This window comes from Poecile atricapillus, chromosome 2, assembly GCF_030490865.1.
Source record: "Poecile atricapillus isolate bPoeAtr1 chromosome 2, bPoeAtr1.hap1, whole genome shotgun sequence".
In the NCBI taxonomy this organism is placed as follows: Eukaryota; Metazoa; Chordata; class Aves; order Passeriformes; family Paridae; genus Poecile; species Poecile atricapillus.
Window position 1 is genome coordinate 9651350 of NC_081250.1, and position 18330 is coordinate 9669679.

The 18330-nt window shown below is 39.9% G+C and overlaps 1 protein-coding gene across 1 annotated transcript in view; it reads right to left on the reverse strand.

The window, feature by feature from the left end:
* The window catches only part of PTPRN2 (protein tyrosine phosphatase receptor type N2), a 635317-nt gene extending 622298 nt beyond the window's left edge, over window positions 1-13019 (reverse strand). Inside the window, exon 1 of the mRNA XM_058833496.1 lies at window positions 12811-13019. Coding sequence (XP_058689479.1) covers window positions 12811-12931 — 121 coding nt within the window. The 5' untranslated portion in view covers window positions 12932-13019. The remainder of the gene's footprint in view (window positions 1-12810) is intronic.
* Between the last annotated feature and the right edge of the window lie 5311 nt (window positions 13020-18330).

The following is an 18330-nucleotide window of genomic DNA, read 5'->3' on the forward strand; positions in this document are numbered from 1 at the left end:
ATCACTTTATTAATATCTTAAAGCCTCATATAATGGAATGGCAACACATTACTGTAGGTAAGATTATTTTCTTAAAATCACAATCTGAAATCATCCTTTTTGTCTTTGCACCACTTGACTATTTTTTGCTCATTCATCCAACAAATACCATATGTGACTTTGAAAAAAGTTCATACTGTGAAATCTGGAAGATACAGTCAAGAAGGACACTAAAGCTTTTTGTCAAATCTGAAAAATACTACTTTTCTGTTGCTACAGTAACATCTTCCTAACAAGTCCTTTAAATTTAAACACTGTCTTAAGAGAGTTCTAGGTCAAGTTAAAAAGCACAGTCAAGCTCTTCAGAGGAATCCAGTTCATATTCAGCATGCGTAAGGATGGAACAGAAAAGGTGAACTGAAGTTTTTATCTATTTCCATAATGACTTCTCACTTGCTGTGGTCTGTCCTACTTTCTTTCCCCTTAGCCACCCAGTAGTCTCTCTTGTGAGGAGAGAATTCTCAATGGTCTCTAAGGAAAATTCCCTAATAATTTTTTATCCTAGAGCAACTTATCATCTTCATTAAAAAAAAAAAGAAAAAAAAGCTTACATTCGCAAAAAGACATATTTGCAGAAATAAGTTTTCACCTCCTGAGATGAAACCAAGAATAAAAAGCTATTTCCAATTTGTCACATATGGAGAATAACTACACACAGATAATATATGAACTGAGAAATTGCAGAGTGAATACAAAATTCATTCATGAGGCACCTGGGGATTCTGACAGGAATTTATATTTGTTTTTTTCTGAACCTATGCAATTATCTCACTGGTCTGTAAGGTAAGGTCCAGAGCTCAAGTCATTCTTCTGGGGAAGCATTGGCAATATGCATACTGAGGATCATCTTTGGAAAAGGAGGAATCACCTTTTTCACTTTTCATGCAGTTGTAAGCCACCAGTTAGTGGATTTTTTGGCACCAATCTGGTTTCAGAGAAATATTCGGTTCATTTGCATCTTCCCAAATGTAGGTTTTACAGTCCTTCCTGGATGTCAGCAGACACCTACTCACTGGAGAAGAATGAAAACCAAACCTAGCTCATCTAGATTTGTGCCATATCAAATTTTAAAAACTAAGTGAATAACACAAAGTATTTTTATTGCACGAGGCACTCCAAACAGCAGATTCAAGGCAATTTTAGGAATTTCTATCTAGTCTCATTTTAGAAACCCTGCTCTAACTATCTTACTTGGAAATGCAATGAATTCTTTGAGTAACCTTGAACATGTACGCAAGTGACAGCACTATGAAGTTTGAATTACAAGTTTTTCTAGTGTGTAAAATTATCATCAGAGTGCTCAATTACCAACTAAATGAGTGAAATAAAGGTCCAGATTCTACAAAATTTCAAAGAATAATCAAAACTGCTGTGACCTATACTTTTCCATGCTGAAAGCATAAAGGGTGAACCCTCACGTTTACTACGTGACAACAGCATTTACTGTTGTAGTAAATAGTTGGGTACATGCTTAACTCTTTGCATGGGCAATCAGTACCAAAATTAAACAGACAGACTTAATGACAACTTTCAGGTAATAAACTACTACAGAAATAGCTCTCCTTTGATTTATGAAGAGAAAAAAATATCATCATAATACCTGACACACATTATTCACAAATGAAACATGACTGAAACTAAATTATGAATAAATATAATATAAAATACTGTGGAATGAAGATGCAGTACGAAATTACTGAAATTAATCTATTTTCAACAAAGCTGCTAGTTCAACTTTTACTTACAAAGACTAGGAAAAAGAGCCATTGCATACTGACTCCAACAGATAATATTAGAGTACTCTGACTCCCAGCTTAATAATGTGTGCTCAGGAAGAGTTGTATTGGCAGTCTATAAATGGTTGAGGGGATTCTTTTTTCGGTTTTTGGGTTTTTTTTCTTGTTTTTGCTCAAACTGGTGTTTAGTTGACATCTGTTCAACTGGGAAGGGCTTTGCAAAAGTTCCATGGCAATGACAAAGCTGGTCAAACAGAGTTCTGTTAGCACAGCTGAGAGGAGCTGAAGGGCTGGAAGGGGGTAGAAACCCCAGGTATGAATGAGAGTTCTCCCAAGAGAAACCACAGCAGAAAGGCAGGTTCTTCATGTAAAGTCACTATGCATTTTGGGGGATGAGACTTGACCAAAAATAATCTGTCTCTAGGAAATGTAATTAAGCATTCTGATAATTACTTTACTTGAGGATAATTACTTTCCTTTTAAGGAAAACATAGGACTTCTGAGCCAAGTATATCTTCCAGACTGCAACAGAGCCAATGGAAAACTGACTTGAAAGAAAATGTTCAAATATTTATTTGGTAATGCTTTTTCTTAAATAAAGCTAAACATATTCTATAAAATCAGGCAAACCCTGTTTAAATATTTGGTGTCTTAAATCCCCTTAAATCCAGGAACCAGTGGCATCAAAAGGAACTGAACCTGCAACCCCTGTAATTTACACCAAACACAGAAACAAATTCAGGAAAACTGGTGAAGCTACTCATTAAAGGTTGTATTTTATACACCTCTCTCGATAGCCAAGTCTCCTCATGCAGGGATGAACTTTAATCTGAAAGCAAGTTGATATTATTCTAATTCCAGATGGACAAAAAGACACTGAACGACAAGAGTGGTGGCCAAACTATGTGACATAAGTTCAGATTCCGGCAGTTTCATGAAGATTTAGGTGAAGCTCATCCCCTTTAATGCACTACTATTTAATTTAGTCTCTCTGGCATGAGCCTCCCTAAACTGCAAGTTAAGAGGAAAGAAGCACAATCCCACTCCTTTTACAACCTGCATAGCCACCCCATCAGTGGGTAGCTGATCCTTTCAGTGCTGTTCCCTACCTGCTAAACTGTGAAAATAGTTCCATAATCTGAAGAGGATAACATATTGTTCTAGAATTCTCCCAAGTAATTCTTCAATTAGGAAAGTTTGACAACTGGGTGTGATCAGTTCCTTCATTCAAGCTGAATCAGATCCTCCATCAAAGCAGTGTGTTGCACTTTCTGAAACAGCAGCCATTTGACAGCTGTTCATTCTCAAGCCTGTGCGTTGTGTCCATTTCCTCCTCCCTGCTCAGTTATTTACTTTCAGATTACAAACTCGTTAGAGCAGGTGTTACTCAGAGAAACAAAAGCAAATGGAGAGAAAATAACCCGCCCTCATCCCTAGATCTTTGTTGGGCAGCAGAAAACCCAGCACATATAGTACTAAAACAACCTTCCCATTCTGCTCTTCAAATGCCACTTGATTATAGCATAATAAATTTTATACTGTCTGAAAGTGTGAATGATTGCTTCCAAAGAACACAATTGTTTTATTTTTCTGCCGCTCTTACAATGGAAATTCACCAGATAGCATCAGTTAACTTTGGGTTTTCCTTCAAAATTTCAGTTTCCATTCTTGTCACTTTTTTATAGCTGCTTTTTGTCCTTGGAATTTATCCCCTGCATCTAACATATGTCAGTAAACTGTATTTACAAGTGACCTAGTTAACTAAAATAAATTTCCAGGTAGGTAGTACTAACAAAAATATTTTAACAACTTTAAAATTGAGGTAAGACAAATTTGCAGAACCAGACTCGAGTTTTCAAGAGGGGAAAAAAAAAGGAGCAAAATAAAATAAACACAGCCAAACAGATACTTCTTAAATATAGACCAAGTAAAAATCAAAATTTAATGAATGCTCTGGAAAATATTTGGGAATTGGAGTTAGGTCTGTCGACTGTGTCGCTACCTCCAAGGTGACCTACCTAAATGCTTGCTGATATTTAGCTTGGTATCTTTTTTTCATTAATATTCAGCTATGTCCAAACAGTCATGACAGATGACTAATTCCCAAATTTCCTTTAGGGCATTAAAGTAAGAATTGGGATAGTCACCAGTGAGCACAGCCATCTCCTACAAATGGAAGGAGTTGCCCAATCCACAGACTGATGCCATGGAAATAAGAGCCAGTGTTTAGCTGAGAACCTGGGCTGGGAGGCGTGGCCAGGTGTCAGAAGAGGCTTGGTGGAAGATTTTGCTAGTCTGAGTAAGGCATTGACTGACTACATACTGAGACCACTGAGCTTTGATGAAATCTAGGACAGGAAGGAAGATTTCATGAGTAATAGCTCATTGAAAGTATTTGATAGTAAATATCTATCACATCAGATATCAAATAAAACTGAAACATAAGTATTTTACATATAAAGTATTCCACACTACAAATTAAAATTATAACAAACCATTTTTCCAAGAAAAATAAACAATACATACATTCTCCAAAAAAAATAGAATAAACATTCACATTATTCGGTGGTGGTTTATCCACATTAATAAAGGCCTATAATCTTTGATGTTATTTTTTTAATTCAGTGCTAAAGTGCAAATACAATGTAATGTCTGACTTATAAATCTACTCTTTAAGAGAGGCCAGATTAATAGAAGACTATGTTTTACACAGACACAAATTTTATGTCATTGAGACCTTAAGAGAAACAGCAGCATAAACTAATCCTACCCCCAAAATCCATCTCCCTGTTGCCATGTCATGGACACCAGCACTAATAACAGCACTGGTTTCACTGCTTGTGAGCAAGGCTGTGGTTTAGGTCCATTTTTTTTTTTATTTTATCCAAACCAATACCCTTTACAAAAGCAAGATCAATAGTCACTGTCAGGAATAGCATAACATTTTGTTACTGCCATTCTGTACTGCAAAGCTGCAGGCTGGTAGTAGTTGAAGAAAACAGACAATTTCTTAACACACAAACTCTTCCTCGGGCCTGAAGATGAGGTATGACCTTCCAGGTAAAGCTGTTGCCTGAACCAACCGCTCTGAGTTTAACTGAATTTTATCAATCAACTGCAAAAGTTCTAGAGAAAAGACAACTGCTCTTGGTGTACAGCAGAACAGTAAGAAGAGAAGAGGTTATAATACCTTTACCCCTTTTAGGAAAGCAACAGACAGGTAATTATCTCCTGCTGATGTGAGCAGAAGATTTCTGTGCACCAGAAATTCAGAACACCTCATTCACCTCATCCACGACTGATTTTCATAAGGTACTTTGGAAAATATGTTGAGGCTCAAACTTGACAGATCAAAGATTAACTAGGGAAGAGGGAGTAAAAAAGGGAGGGTTCCATGTATCTGGATATTTCCTGAGTTTTGTTGAACTTTTTAAGTTCATTGCAATACATAGTGTGTGTTTGGTCCCCGCTGCATTGTCTTCTATGAGGACATCTGGAAGTGACATTTTGGAAGGCAAATCTATCTCTGCACATTATCTTGTGCTTGCTGGCTGTGACTTCAAGCTTATGTAACCATCATTGCATGCTGCTAAGCTATGACTGAAAGAAGAGACCTTACACCCACTACAACCAGCTGTACTTCCCATAAAACTTCTAGTTACTCATTTTACATGTAAAAGCAGTTTGTTTAATCAATGTGTTACTTGGAGAAAAATAGGTAGGCATTGTAAGCACTAACTCTCCATCTAGAGACACTATGTATCAACAAACTATGTTTGGTATTTAAGTACCATTTGCTGAGACAAACTATAGGAAAAAAAACCCACAGTAAGATGCAGTAATTTACTAACCTAATTCTCAAGAAATTCCTTCTCTAAAGGAATAAAATCTATAAAGTTAAGGTCCTCTAGTTTTTTCAAAAGTAAAACTCTCTAATTCTTGGATGAGTATAGCTGTTCTGAATGGCAAACTCTTACTGAGAATGCAGTAATGTACTGGCACTGTGGAATGGTTAATATATAGAATAGAGAATACAGTGGTTGATGAATAGATGAATAGAACCCTACCACCACATCACAAATAAAGGCCTTAAAACTCACATAAGAAAGCTCATTAATGTATGTACACATAAACATCTATTCCCTTCATGCTTTCACTTGACTGTCCATAACTCATGTCTTCATGCTCCCCTTCCTTCAGCTCTCTAATACCAGACTCCCCTGCCTCTGTCTTGCCTGCAGACCCCCTGCACATTTGCCTACTCTTTTCTCTTTGCCTGCTCATTCTGTTATGCCCATTTCTCCTCTGCCTCATTTAGAGGTCACCTTCACTTGTTTGCAATTACCAGAGGCTAATTTTCTCAGAGAAAATTTCTTTCAAGTATTACAAATATCCATCAGCCACCTTACTTCAGTCCCTTATGTGACAAACCTGTTTGACTACTCACAGAACCTCCCTAAACAGCTCACTGGCAAGACATATAGATCTCAGAAAGGTTTAGAAGAAATGTAGCTGGTGATCTCAAGCAACCTATCTTTAGTTTAAGCTACTTCATTAGTCTCACCTAGTGAGGAAAGACAGGTGAATCACTCTCCAAACATGTTTAACTCTCCCCAAGTTTAACCTGAACATCTGGTTTTTGAAGAGCTGAAGTGCAGTACCTACCAGGTAGATATTTACAGATACTTGCCCTAACCTGGGAAATATATTAAGATAATAGTAAGTGGCAAGTAATAGCTGCAGTCAGGGAGACATTTCTCTGACCTGTGATAGATATGTACAGTTGGGTAAAATTAATTGAAATTTATAAGCTAGAAACAGGTTAAAAGGAGCCTAGAATGATTAGCTCAATTAATTACATTTAGTTAGATGATTCCCAAACCTTACATTAAGAGAAATAAATCCTTTCTATTCCCAGAGCAGTTTCTCATAGTGTATATGCATTTCTTGACTCCATTTTTTGGCCACAGCTTTGGCCTGAAAGCATGAGTTAATAGTTTTATTTTGCAAATCCCTTATCCTTCTAGTCACCTTCCTTCATTTTTCTCATGCCTCAAACTGATCCACTGAACATCTCAGGTTTGCTGCTGCAATTGACTGTTTCTTCCAACAGAAAAAGTAATTCCATTTAAGATTAAATTTATATCTTTTCAGATCATATATAATTCACTAATCTCCATTTCCAATATCCTGTTCTAAAGATTTAATTTCTCATTCTGTCCTTTGAATATCCACATCCCAACATGACCCTCTCTATTCCTTGACTTCTCTTCTGCTTGCTTCCTTTCTTCATCTGCATCTTCACCTGCTTACTCCTCATTTGCAAATATAAAACTGTTTGACCAACAACAATATTACTCACTGCCTTCCTAGATTAATTAATAATGACCATGCTCAGCCAAATCAAATACCCATCCAGCTCAGCACTCCTGTGATGGAAGCTAGCAGTGAACTTTGCCTCTTGGAGACTTTTCATCCTCTACCAAAGTTATGACCAAAACCAAATCAATCTTTCCTCCAGTTACTGAATTTCTTCCCAAATCTGCTTGTAAGCAGCAGCACAAGTTTTAGCAAGAGAGAAGACACACTGATTTTGTATGAATAACTGCAGACATTTTAGCTAAATTTTAGGCTACATTGTCAGTGGGATGAGACCAAAATCTGGAACATACGCTGCCTTTTGACTTGCACAAGTCCTCTTATGGATTCGGATACATATGAATGATGGCAACCACCTACATCTGAGCTCATGTTCTTATGCTCTCTTTCCAGGCAGTGGAAATCTGTCTGACACAGGGGACCTCAGCTGCTGCTTCTCAATAAGCTCAGCAACCCCAGGGACTGCAGCTGCACTTTCCTCTCCATGGCAGTCTCATCACAGTGCTGTCTATAACCCGCACTGTTGACAGTCACAGAGTACACAGGCCACTGCCTGTCATCAGCAGTGTGTCAACATGACCTGCCCTGGGCTGTCTTAGAGGACCTGCCCAAATGTTCCGGGATCCAACCACCAGGAGGAATGCAATTCCCTCTCAGCAGGCTGACTGGCATAGTCATGGCACTATGATGGGGTGGTGCAGTTTAGAAGTGCTGGGGTACACCCAGGTAGAAAGCAGAGATAAGCTTATCTTGCCAAAAACTTCTCTGTTTTCTCTCAGTCAGTAGAACAAACAAGAACATTAAAAAAAAAAAAAAAAAAACAAACCCCAAGACATCCCATCTTATGAACAACCTTAAGAACACCCTGCAACTGCTTCCTTTGACTGATAGAGAAATAATTCACTTCCTGTCCACGTGCAACTTTGAACACAAACAAGTTATAGTAAGAAAAGCTATTGTAGAATAGTCATGGCATGATGGATTAATAATATTAATGCATGTTCTTACCTGTAATTCAGTGGAACTGACAGATAGACATGCCTTGATATCAATCTACCTTAAAGCTGCTTTTTAATGTAACTGATAACTTAAGAAATATTTCTAGGATATGCAAAAATATTTTTGATGAAGGGAAAAATCCAGTTTCCTACACTGAATCCTTCACATTCTGAGCACACAGCCTTGTCTTAATTAAATTATTTTGCTGTTATTTTTATTTTCTAATTTTATGTCATAAATTACACTCCACCATCAATAATTACATCAAATAAAGATGTTATTAAAAAACCGGAGTGCCTATGAGAAGTTCCAAATTAACGGAGCTGGTAAGTCAGGCAATTTTTTTTGTACTGAACAGATGGTAACACTCTAATTCTCCTACTTTCTCAGCCAGTCTGCTACAAGCCTCAAACCAGAACTTTGATCCAAATGCTACTGAAGTCAATGGGAAGGTTGACATTGACTTCAGTGAGCTTCAGCTCAATTGCTGCAAGAAGCAAAACTTCTGTCCTCATGGATCTTCAAAGCAGTTAACAATGATGGCTGAGAACAACAGCCATGGGAGTTTTAAGGTAACATCCATCCAATAAGAACTAAATCACGACACACCTCTTCACTATTCCCCATGAAACATCCATAGACAAATGCTCTCTGTCACTGCCTCCTTTGGCAGTTGTTCAAAACACTAAATGAAATGCAAAATATCTAAATAAATAATATTTTCACCTGTCCTACTCTTTATTTAACTCTTGCAATTTAAGAATCAACACTGGAGAGATGTCTTTCACCAATAGCAACTGAAGTCCCTGCTCTTGCAGTTTCTTAATTCTGATCAACTTTAGCTACTTGGAACTCCTAACCCACCTCTCAAATATTTTCTCAGGGGTTAAATATGCACACAGTACTTTGTGAAAGTACTAAACTTAACATGCAACATTTTTTAAGTCTTTGAATAAAATTTCTATCCTCAATTGCATTTAAATCCTAGAGAAATGTAAAACACTGTATGTGTCAGGAACTCACAGCTAAAGGTTTAGCAGCAAATTTCATATTTATAAGCTGAAATTGACTTGTCTTTTTGTTAGCAAGTTAAAAACTAAATTCACACTCATTTGACAGACAAATATTCTGCCTGTGATTACTTCAATACAACTCTGAAGGAGCTTTTACACAGTGTATGGAACAAATTTATGTTGAGTGTGGAACAAATGTTTCTGGAAATCTCCACAGCATATCAATGTACTCATTTAAGAGGAAAATGCATACTGAAAAATGGGATTGCACACAGCACAAAAGATCAAATTATATTGCAAAATTATATTCACTGAAGGTTATAAGCATCATTTTACACATTAGAGGTCAATGTGATGGTGCTGCAGCAAGCACATTTACTCTTTTCTGAAACATACGAGTACAACTTCTGCTATAAAATACTGGTGTTTTAGTACTAATGAAAGAACTTGATTAAGAATGTTCACAGCTTACTTTGTTATTGAGTTCTCTATCTCACCCTACCTAAAATGAAAATAAAGTACCACTGCAACTTTCTGAATCAATGGGTCTACTTAAAAAACTGTACAATAAAAATATTTTAGTAGTTGGAGCTGCAGTTACAATTGAAGCTTCTTAGTGTTACGACCATCAAGATAAGAATGGAATAACCCAAACCTTTAGAACTGAGCAAACATGATCAGAATGTATTTTTCCACAGATGATTACTTTGTAAAACACTTAAAAAGAAGTTCCATAATCTTAACTTCTAAATGTGTCTTTTAAATTAATAAATATTTCTTTAGAATATTAAACTCCCAACCCCATTGTTTCATTAAAGATCAATGAATACTACCATGCACCCAGTCAATTTTTTTTTTTTTTTTTTTTTTTTTTTTTTTTTTTTTTTGTGGAAAAGATAAAAATCTCTCTCCTGACCTAGACCTAGGCAAGAAAAAGAGAGGGGGAAAAAATGTACTTATATTTATTTGTTCACATTTAAAATGCTACTATAAATCATCACAGAATGATGAATGCTAAAAGGTAAATGTCAAGAAATGGAAGAGTATGTGCTTCTGTTGGTAATTGCACCTTAACAAAACACCTCCCCACAGGAACAATCTAAAAAATTTCATCAGTTATAGAGGCAGAAGCAGAAGTTAAAATCTTGTATCTTTGTTAACTCCAACTTCAAATCTTCTCATTTCTTTAACAAGTCTGTAAAAGATGTTATGTTGCAAAAGAAAGGTCAACACTTAAAGATGCTCACTATACTGACAAAAGTGCAGACAAAAGTTGACCATAAAAAAGTGGGAAGGAATCAAATTGGATTAATCCATCCCTTGAAATGGTAAAGGTCATGAACTTCTGCTTCTGAAACAACTTTTAGGAAGAGTTCCTGAAATAATGGGGGAAAACAAAAATAATAAAAATACGTTTCTATAATTACTTTGCTTTTAAGGCAGTTTTCAGCACACATTCTAGATCTCTCATAATCCATCTGTCTTCAATTTTCAATTAAAGAAGATGAGACTGTCCACAAGAAGAAGAAACCAAATTAGTATCTTTCACATATAACCACAAATAACCCCAAAACTCTGATATCTTGTGCAATTACAGTTATGTCTCCTGATTGTGTCTAAAAATTGTAGTCCAAAATTGAACAGAATCTACAATAATAAATAGTTTGAACTCAAGATTAATGAGATCTGAAACACTGGTCAATAAAAGAAATAAAGGTATTCTAATGGAAGAGACAGCTAAAACTGTTTCACTTCAAGTAATGCAAACATTTTTCTGCATCTTGTCAAACACAATCAATCTCTTCCCATCTTTCACAGAGATCCATGAGATAACAGTGAGTTCCCTATCCCAGCAAGAAGTAGGGAGGCTCAGCTTGTTTTGCTGCCTTTGAAATGCCTCCAAATTATAGCTCCAGACCAGTGGATTCACTGTGTAAAATCAAGGCTGCTCTTCCCCCAGTCCTTTCCACTCAAGGACGGCCTTAACTGGCAGGCAGAGATCCTTGCCGAGGCAGGAGCACAGGGAAGTAACAAACACACACATTGCTTTTGTGTTTCAGCTACAACAAACTGAAAAAATACTGTGACACAAACTGATTTGCAGGTTGTGTTTAGGGAGTGAGAATCAAAATCTGACTACTTCGAAAGCACAGTGCAGGCTATTGCATTATTAAAAGTAAAAATTACAGCTATTACTTGCAATATTTTTATGCAAGCTTTCTATTCAGCAGATTAGGAGAAACAGACTATATCTATAGCAACCAAGAGAGAGGAGGGATGGATAAATCCAGTCCAAACCATTTCTCCTTAAAACCTTGCATCACTACCTTCACTATAGCAAGCACAATAGCTCATTTTTATTGCCACTTGACTGAAGCCTCATTAAAAACACGGTCAGCTGATTTTAATTCCTTCTTAATAAACAGAATGTACATGAGTAAAACAGCAGCAATATCCCTCTGGAAGGCTTCCTTTGTTTCTTAAAGGAATTTAATTTTTTTGTCTTAGAAAAAGATTTCTTAGGGATAGTTTGTTTAGCTTTCACTCTGATCTCCATAACCGCCCTAGGTAGATATTAAAATGGGAAAAAATACAAAATTCTCCTGTTCATGACCTTCTTGACTTAAAGTGAGCTTTGGGAAGATAGTGTAAGTAAAATGAGATTAACTCTATTAACAAATATGAGTAATAATACACAATTCAGGTGAGCATACAGTGCTGAGTGTCTCAGTGCAGTCAGGAAAGGACTGCCAGGGAGAGTGTCACAAGAGAATTGCATCGATTTGAAACACACAGAGTTTGTTTTCAGGATCCCTTCATGCCGTTGCGGGTCACTTCACAGGTGGGGATGCTTAGTGCAGATAATACCTTCTAAATGGAGAAGGGGTCGGTGGAGAATATCTCAACAGAAAGCAGCTGTTCAATGGTCTGCACTGGACAGCACTGGGGATTTTCTGACAGTTCTGAAAGAGCCTTAACCCGGAGGCAGTGCTGATTTCCACCTCCAGCACCATGAGTTGGAGGGGGGACTCCACCACAGGCTGCACCTGGGGGATTGTGGCCCGGAGATTTCCTGTCTCCTTCAAGAAAAAGGGCAGTTCAGTGGGCTGAATACAACAAACCGGGAGAAGGGTTGAGGAAGCATTTTCGTGGACTCGCCACTGGCGCACCTCGGTTCCAGGGCCCTCGTGAGCCCTGGCGGAAGTTTTCAGCATGCGGGGACAGCGGGGGAGAGCGGCCCCGCAGAGGTGTCCTCAGAGACGGGACACGCCGCTGGGGCAGGGGCTGCGGGCGGAGCGGGGGCAGCAGGTGAGAGGGACCGGGAGCGGGTTGTGAAAGACCGGGGGACGGGGACAGGCAGCGGGAGGCGGTGCTGAGGCACCGGCGGACGGGGCCGCTTATCCGGAGCCGGCGGTGAGGGACCTGCGGACGGAGCTCCGTATCCGGAGCCCGCGGTGAGGCACCGGCGGACGGGGCCGCTTATCCGGAGCCTGTGGAGAGGGACGGGCGGCCGGGCTCCTCAGCGTCCGCCGTGCGGGCGCGGCCGCCGGGGCCCTGCCGAGCTGCCTGCGGGGAAGCTCCGGCAGCAGCGCGGGGAGCGATCCCCGCCAGCCCCGCGCCCCCCCGCCCCTCGCCCCACTCACCGATCCGCGCCTCGGCGGCGGCCCCCGCGGAGGGCGGCTGGATGCGCGGGGCGGCGGCGAGCACCGGCGGCGGCAGCAGCAGCAGCAGCAGCGGGAGGACGGAGCCGAGCGCGCCCATCATGCTTGGCCCATCGCACGCCCCGCTCCCCTGCCCGCCGTCGCCAGCCCTCACTCCATGCCGCCCGCCCGCCCTGTGCCTCCCGCGGCCGCTCCCCGGCTCCGGCAGCCGCAGCAGATTCAACACCCAGGACAGCGACCGGCGCCGCCCGCCCCCGGCCCCGCCCCGGCCCGCCCGGCAGCCGTGAGGGGGGAGCGCTCCCCGCCGCCCGCTCCGCCCCGCCGGGACCCGGGGAAGCGAAGCGGCTCCCCCGGGCAAGGGCAGCAAGGCTGGGGCTGCCCCGGCCCCATGACCCGCACCGGCCCTGGCGGAGGCCGGGATCCTCGCCGCCTCCGCCGGCAGCCCCGTAAAGATGGCTGGGCATGGGAGGGGAGTTAATGTGCTTGTTTCACACACCTGTACGGGGAAACAATGGAGCCGTACAGGGGCAATGGCCATAAACTGAAACGCAAGAAGTTTTACGTTAACAAGATGGAGAACTTATTTATGTTGAGGGTGTCGGAGCAGTGGAACAGGCTGCCCACGGAGATCATGGAGTCTCCCTCTCTGGAGATATTCCAAACCCCCCAGGACATGTTCCTGTGTTACCTGCTCCGGGTGACCCTGCTTTGGCGGGGAGGTTGGGCAAGGTAATCTCCAGATGTCCCTTCCAACTCTAGAAATTCTGGGATACTGTGAAACCAGTTCACCCTATCAAAGTTTTGTCCTGAAACATGTGCCAGCTGAGTGGATCCACCCTGTGGTCTCCTCAGCAGCTGTTTGTGTACCAGTGCTTCCTCCACAGAAAATTACTGGCTATTCCAAAGGATTTAATGAGCCTTCAGGTAGACACCTCTGTGAGTTTGCCTGGGAGACATCCACAGATGTGACATGTTCATCCTCCCCGTCCTGTTCCCAAATCACTCCATGCAAGTGGGAGCATCAGTCCAGGCTGCCAGGAGGGATCAGGAGTTTCAAGCTCATGGAGTCCCTCCTGGTTCACAGGCTCTCCTTTTCTCACAAATTCACTGTAGCAACACTCAGCCTTTAATGCAGCAGTCAAAGCCACCAAGGTGACACAGCACAGGTGCCATGTCTCCATACAGGGGGATGTGCTTTTGGCCAGGGCAGCCAGCTCCATGCCACAAAAAGTGATGCTGGTCGCAGCCCCCTCTGTCACCTAAATGTCTACTTTATTCCTCCCTGAAGTTTCAGGTTCCTACAACCTTCTTCATACTTCAGGTAAATAGCTCTAACTATACCTGACATGCTTCATCGCTGGCTTTAACCAGACTGAGCACACTCGAGATTCTTAAAAAGAGTAAAAATTGTAGTACATGAAGTGGCTATGCCATAGAGCAGAAAAGCAAATAACAGAAATCCACAGATCAGACTAACCCTGGAAGAGCAGAGGTCTTCCTCCTTGCATACTTCCAAGACTTGGAGCAGAGGGGCTGTGTGGGAGCTCATGGGGAGAACAAGGGGCACTTACAGACAGCTGCAAAACACACATCCTCTCAGTTTTGCTCTGAGGGAAAGCATGAATCTCTGTGCTGGGAAAAAAAATATCATTGCTTCTAGAACTGGTGCAAAATCACCTCCTTTGTGGTTAAGGTTGGTGACTCAGATGCAAAAAAGAGCAAAACTTCATTCAGAAAACAGAACATTTTAAAAAAATGTATTGATACTGGATGGTCTTTTTGAAGATTACTGCTCTCGAGGTCTGTTACACGACTGTTTATGTCTTGCAGGAGAGTGGTTTCACTAAGCCAAAAGCTCCCGTTACCTCAGAAAAATCAATTTTGACGACATTGAGAGAAATTTGAGCACTAAAAGGGGAGAAACAAAAAAGGAGGGAAAAGCGTTCTGTGGAAAGGACAAGATGAGAAATGAAAGTGCTGAAACATAAATTAGTATATTCTCATGGGTTATGCAAACCATCTGGCTTTAAAAGCTAGTAGTGGGAACAAGGAAAAAGGTCATCAGAATTAGCACAGAACTGCAAAACAACTGAAGGTAAGAAAGCAGCAAATGGCAGGCACAGCGAGAGAACAAGTTGTACGTCAAAATACAAAATAGCAGTGATATTACTGGTAGTCAGTGCAGCTCTGCAAGGAATGATTTGCATAGTTCCTGTGAATTTATGATCAAATACTATGCAGATTTTAAAAGGAAATTAAAATTCTCATAGCCACTCTGTGCAGAGGATTAGCAAAATAAGGACATTTGTTCAAAAGCACTTGAAGCAATGTGAAAAATCAGGACAAGAAAGGGCATTCATCGAGGACAGGAAGAAATCCTTGAACATACAAATACAGTAAAGACAGGAGTCAGGTGTCAAGGAAAGAGTAAAGAGTCAATCAGTAGGTGAATTAGGCATTTGGAGATAACTCAAATAGCAATTCTCAGGACTGGGAAGTGCAAGGCGTTCCCTGCCTGGATGTATTTTACAGTTTTGTATTAGGCTTCACCTAACAAAGATACACAGATCTATCTTAAAGCCCCAGGAGCAGGCAGATTGAAGTAATGTGTATTAGGTATAATGAATTTTGTTAATGAAGTGTAAAAACTGCAAGGCTTGAGTCTGTGTGCAAATTAGATGAAAAACAGTATCAAAGTGTAAGTAGCATGTCACATGCAGCTTCCTTGCTGGTTCACAGTCTTTTTATCAAGACAATTATAAGTGCCAAGGTTTTCAATACTTCATATAAAAAATTAAGCATCCATGTTCAGGTCTACCAACCTTGTGGGGTTGTTTTGATTGTGGTTTTTCTTAACATGTTTTCAGTAAGTTTCTAAACTATGGAAAAAGAAATCCTGAAGTGTGCAAGTAATTTGTGAAAATTCCTAGAAACACTATAGAAATTACTGCTTTCCTGAAGTCAGGGACGTTGTGGGGCTCTAACAGAACTGTAGGACTTGATAGTTTTGAAAAAAAACAGTATCATCAAATTATTTCTGTAAGGGCATATTTAAATCTTTTTGGTAAGGGATTCTAAAGATATTGAACGGTGGCTGAGAGGGTAGAACATCAGCTCTCCCTTGCTAATGTGTCTGGAGGTGAGTGTGACACTTCATGAAATAATGACATTGGAAATCACAGAACTGAAGAATTCAGCCCAGTGAATAACACATTGAGGTTTAGCATGTCCTTAATTGCTGGAGTTAAGTCTTTTTATGATGCCCATTTAGATGTGAAAAACATGTTAGGCAAAGTAAAAGGAGAGCTGGATAATCTATACGATTTTATGCATGTGAAAGATTTACATCCTTATCCATGGCAACCACAGCTGAACAGGAGTTTTTCAAGGGAACATTTTTCTGTTTGAAAATGCTGTGTTGTCTGACTAAGGTTTTTCATGAGAAATATACATGTTTTAATCAAAAAACCACTAGTAAAGGCTAGAAAAAAAGATACAGAAGGGGACAGAAATGATCTCAGGATGGGTAACTAGCGCAAGTAGCCAGGACACCTGTGTGGCCTGGTATTTTAAGGTTCAAATTTTTGCTCTCGTTGATCCAAATACATGAACTAACCACTGGATATTTAGGTCAGCCTCCCTCAATTTCACTGGGCCATTCAAGATTATACTAAAAGCAAATGGCCCTGCTAGAAAAGACCTTGTAGGTAACAGTTTAGCATGGGAGAGGCTAGAAGATCATTACTGGATTTATTTTGTTGATTTATTACTGTTTAGAATGAAATATTAGGAGTAGTGAATTAATCAGCTGGTAATTGAGTTAATGGTAAATTTTTTTAGAGATGTAAGAACAAAAAGTGCCAAAATTGCACAAACCAGATATTGACTGGGTGTATGAAAAACCACAGGATTCAGTTTAAATAGAATTTTGCCAGAGGATAAGTTAGGCATAAAGATACACAAAAGGAAAATACTCTTAATACTTACTAATTTGTAAATAATTGTGATATGAATAAAATGTTGTAAACAGAATTTAAATGATACAGGACAGTTAGAGACTAAGTATTAGAACTTAGAACACAAAGGTAACATCTGAGTTTTACTGTGTACTTAGTTACTGAGGCCATGTCTGAAAGCCTCTGCAGGTCTGTTTATAAGCATAGGTACACCTATGTAATTGTAGAAATTGTATATTTTTACTGGATAGAAGTGCATATTTCATCTAAGGATCACAGAGCCATTTGTCAGTTTATCCAAGTATAAAGAAGAGCCTGAACAAAAGGTCAGTTCCAGCTATGCTAAATACACTCTACCTGCACAGACAAACAAGCCCTTAGAGAAAAAAGCAGCATTAAAATTAGCTTCTTCGTTTTCTTTCTTCCTCTCATCTCCCTGTCCCCTCCACTCCCCCCTGCCCAAATCAAGACTTCTGAGCGTGTTAATTGAAGATCATTTGTTCTGCTAATGGGCCTAAAGTCCACAGGGAACAATACCTACCAGGCAGTTTATCTCAGATCCAGTAACCTAGATATCTTGGCAGAGCTTTAAGATGTATTGGGGGGTTAAGGGTGAAAGAAAAGAGAAAGAGATAGATAGGCTTTGTGCTATATCCGTGCCCAGAAAAGACAGAATTTATACTGTTTTATTATTCCCATTTTATGGCTTGAGAGGATGTAGGTAAAATATTCAAAACCTGTAGTTATATCTACAGACACTGGCGGAGATTTTGAAGGCTCTGATGCACGTGTAACCTTCACCACACCTTTCTGAGGGCAGAAAGAGCTGCTTGAGCAGCAGTGAGCCTCCTGCACCTTGAGTGTGATTTGAGGACTTTCACAAGACTGTGAAAAATGAGGCCACAGAAACCATCTCTAGAGCCATATCTTGGGGTGCCATGGTTACAAGAGGAGCAGCACCAATTGCCACTTTGCAGGTTGTTGGTGAGAGCAGTCATAAACTCTGCTCTGGCAGTGACATGTACTGGACACTTCAGAGTCATCTTGCACAGACACTCAAACAGCAACTGCAGAACTGTTCACACGTTCATATCCTGGCATATTTTAGTTACATTTATTCACTATTGTTGATGGAAAGTTTAAAGTCAGAAGACTTATATTCAAATTATGTCAGGGGAGTATTGCAACTGTATTGCAAAAGCTGTAATAGCCCTTGGTATTAAAACTATCAGGAAAATTTAATAGAAATTTTGTACTATGCACTTGACCAGTAGCTTCTTTTACTCATGTATGTTGAAAAAGTACAGGTGTGGTTATATAGCTTTGTGTATTTGATCCTTTCAGTAAAAGAAAATGTATAACTGATTCCATGTACACATTTTTTAAAATACAAATTTAAACAGTTAGTATTTTAAAGTAATTAAGAAGGAGGGACTTTACTCTGCAATAGTTATAAACAATAACTATTATATATTATGTTATATATATTATATATTATACTAAATATAAACAATAGTTATAAACAAAAAGCCATCCAGTGCCTCAG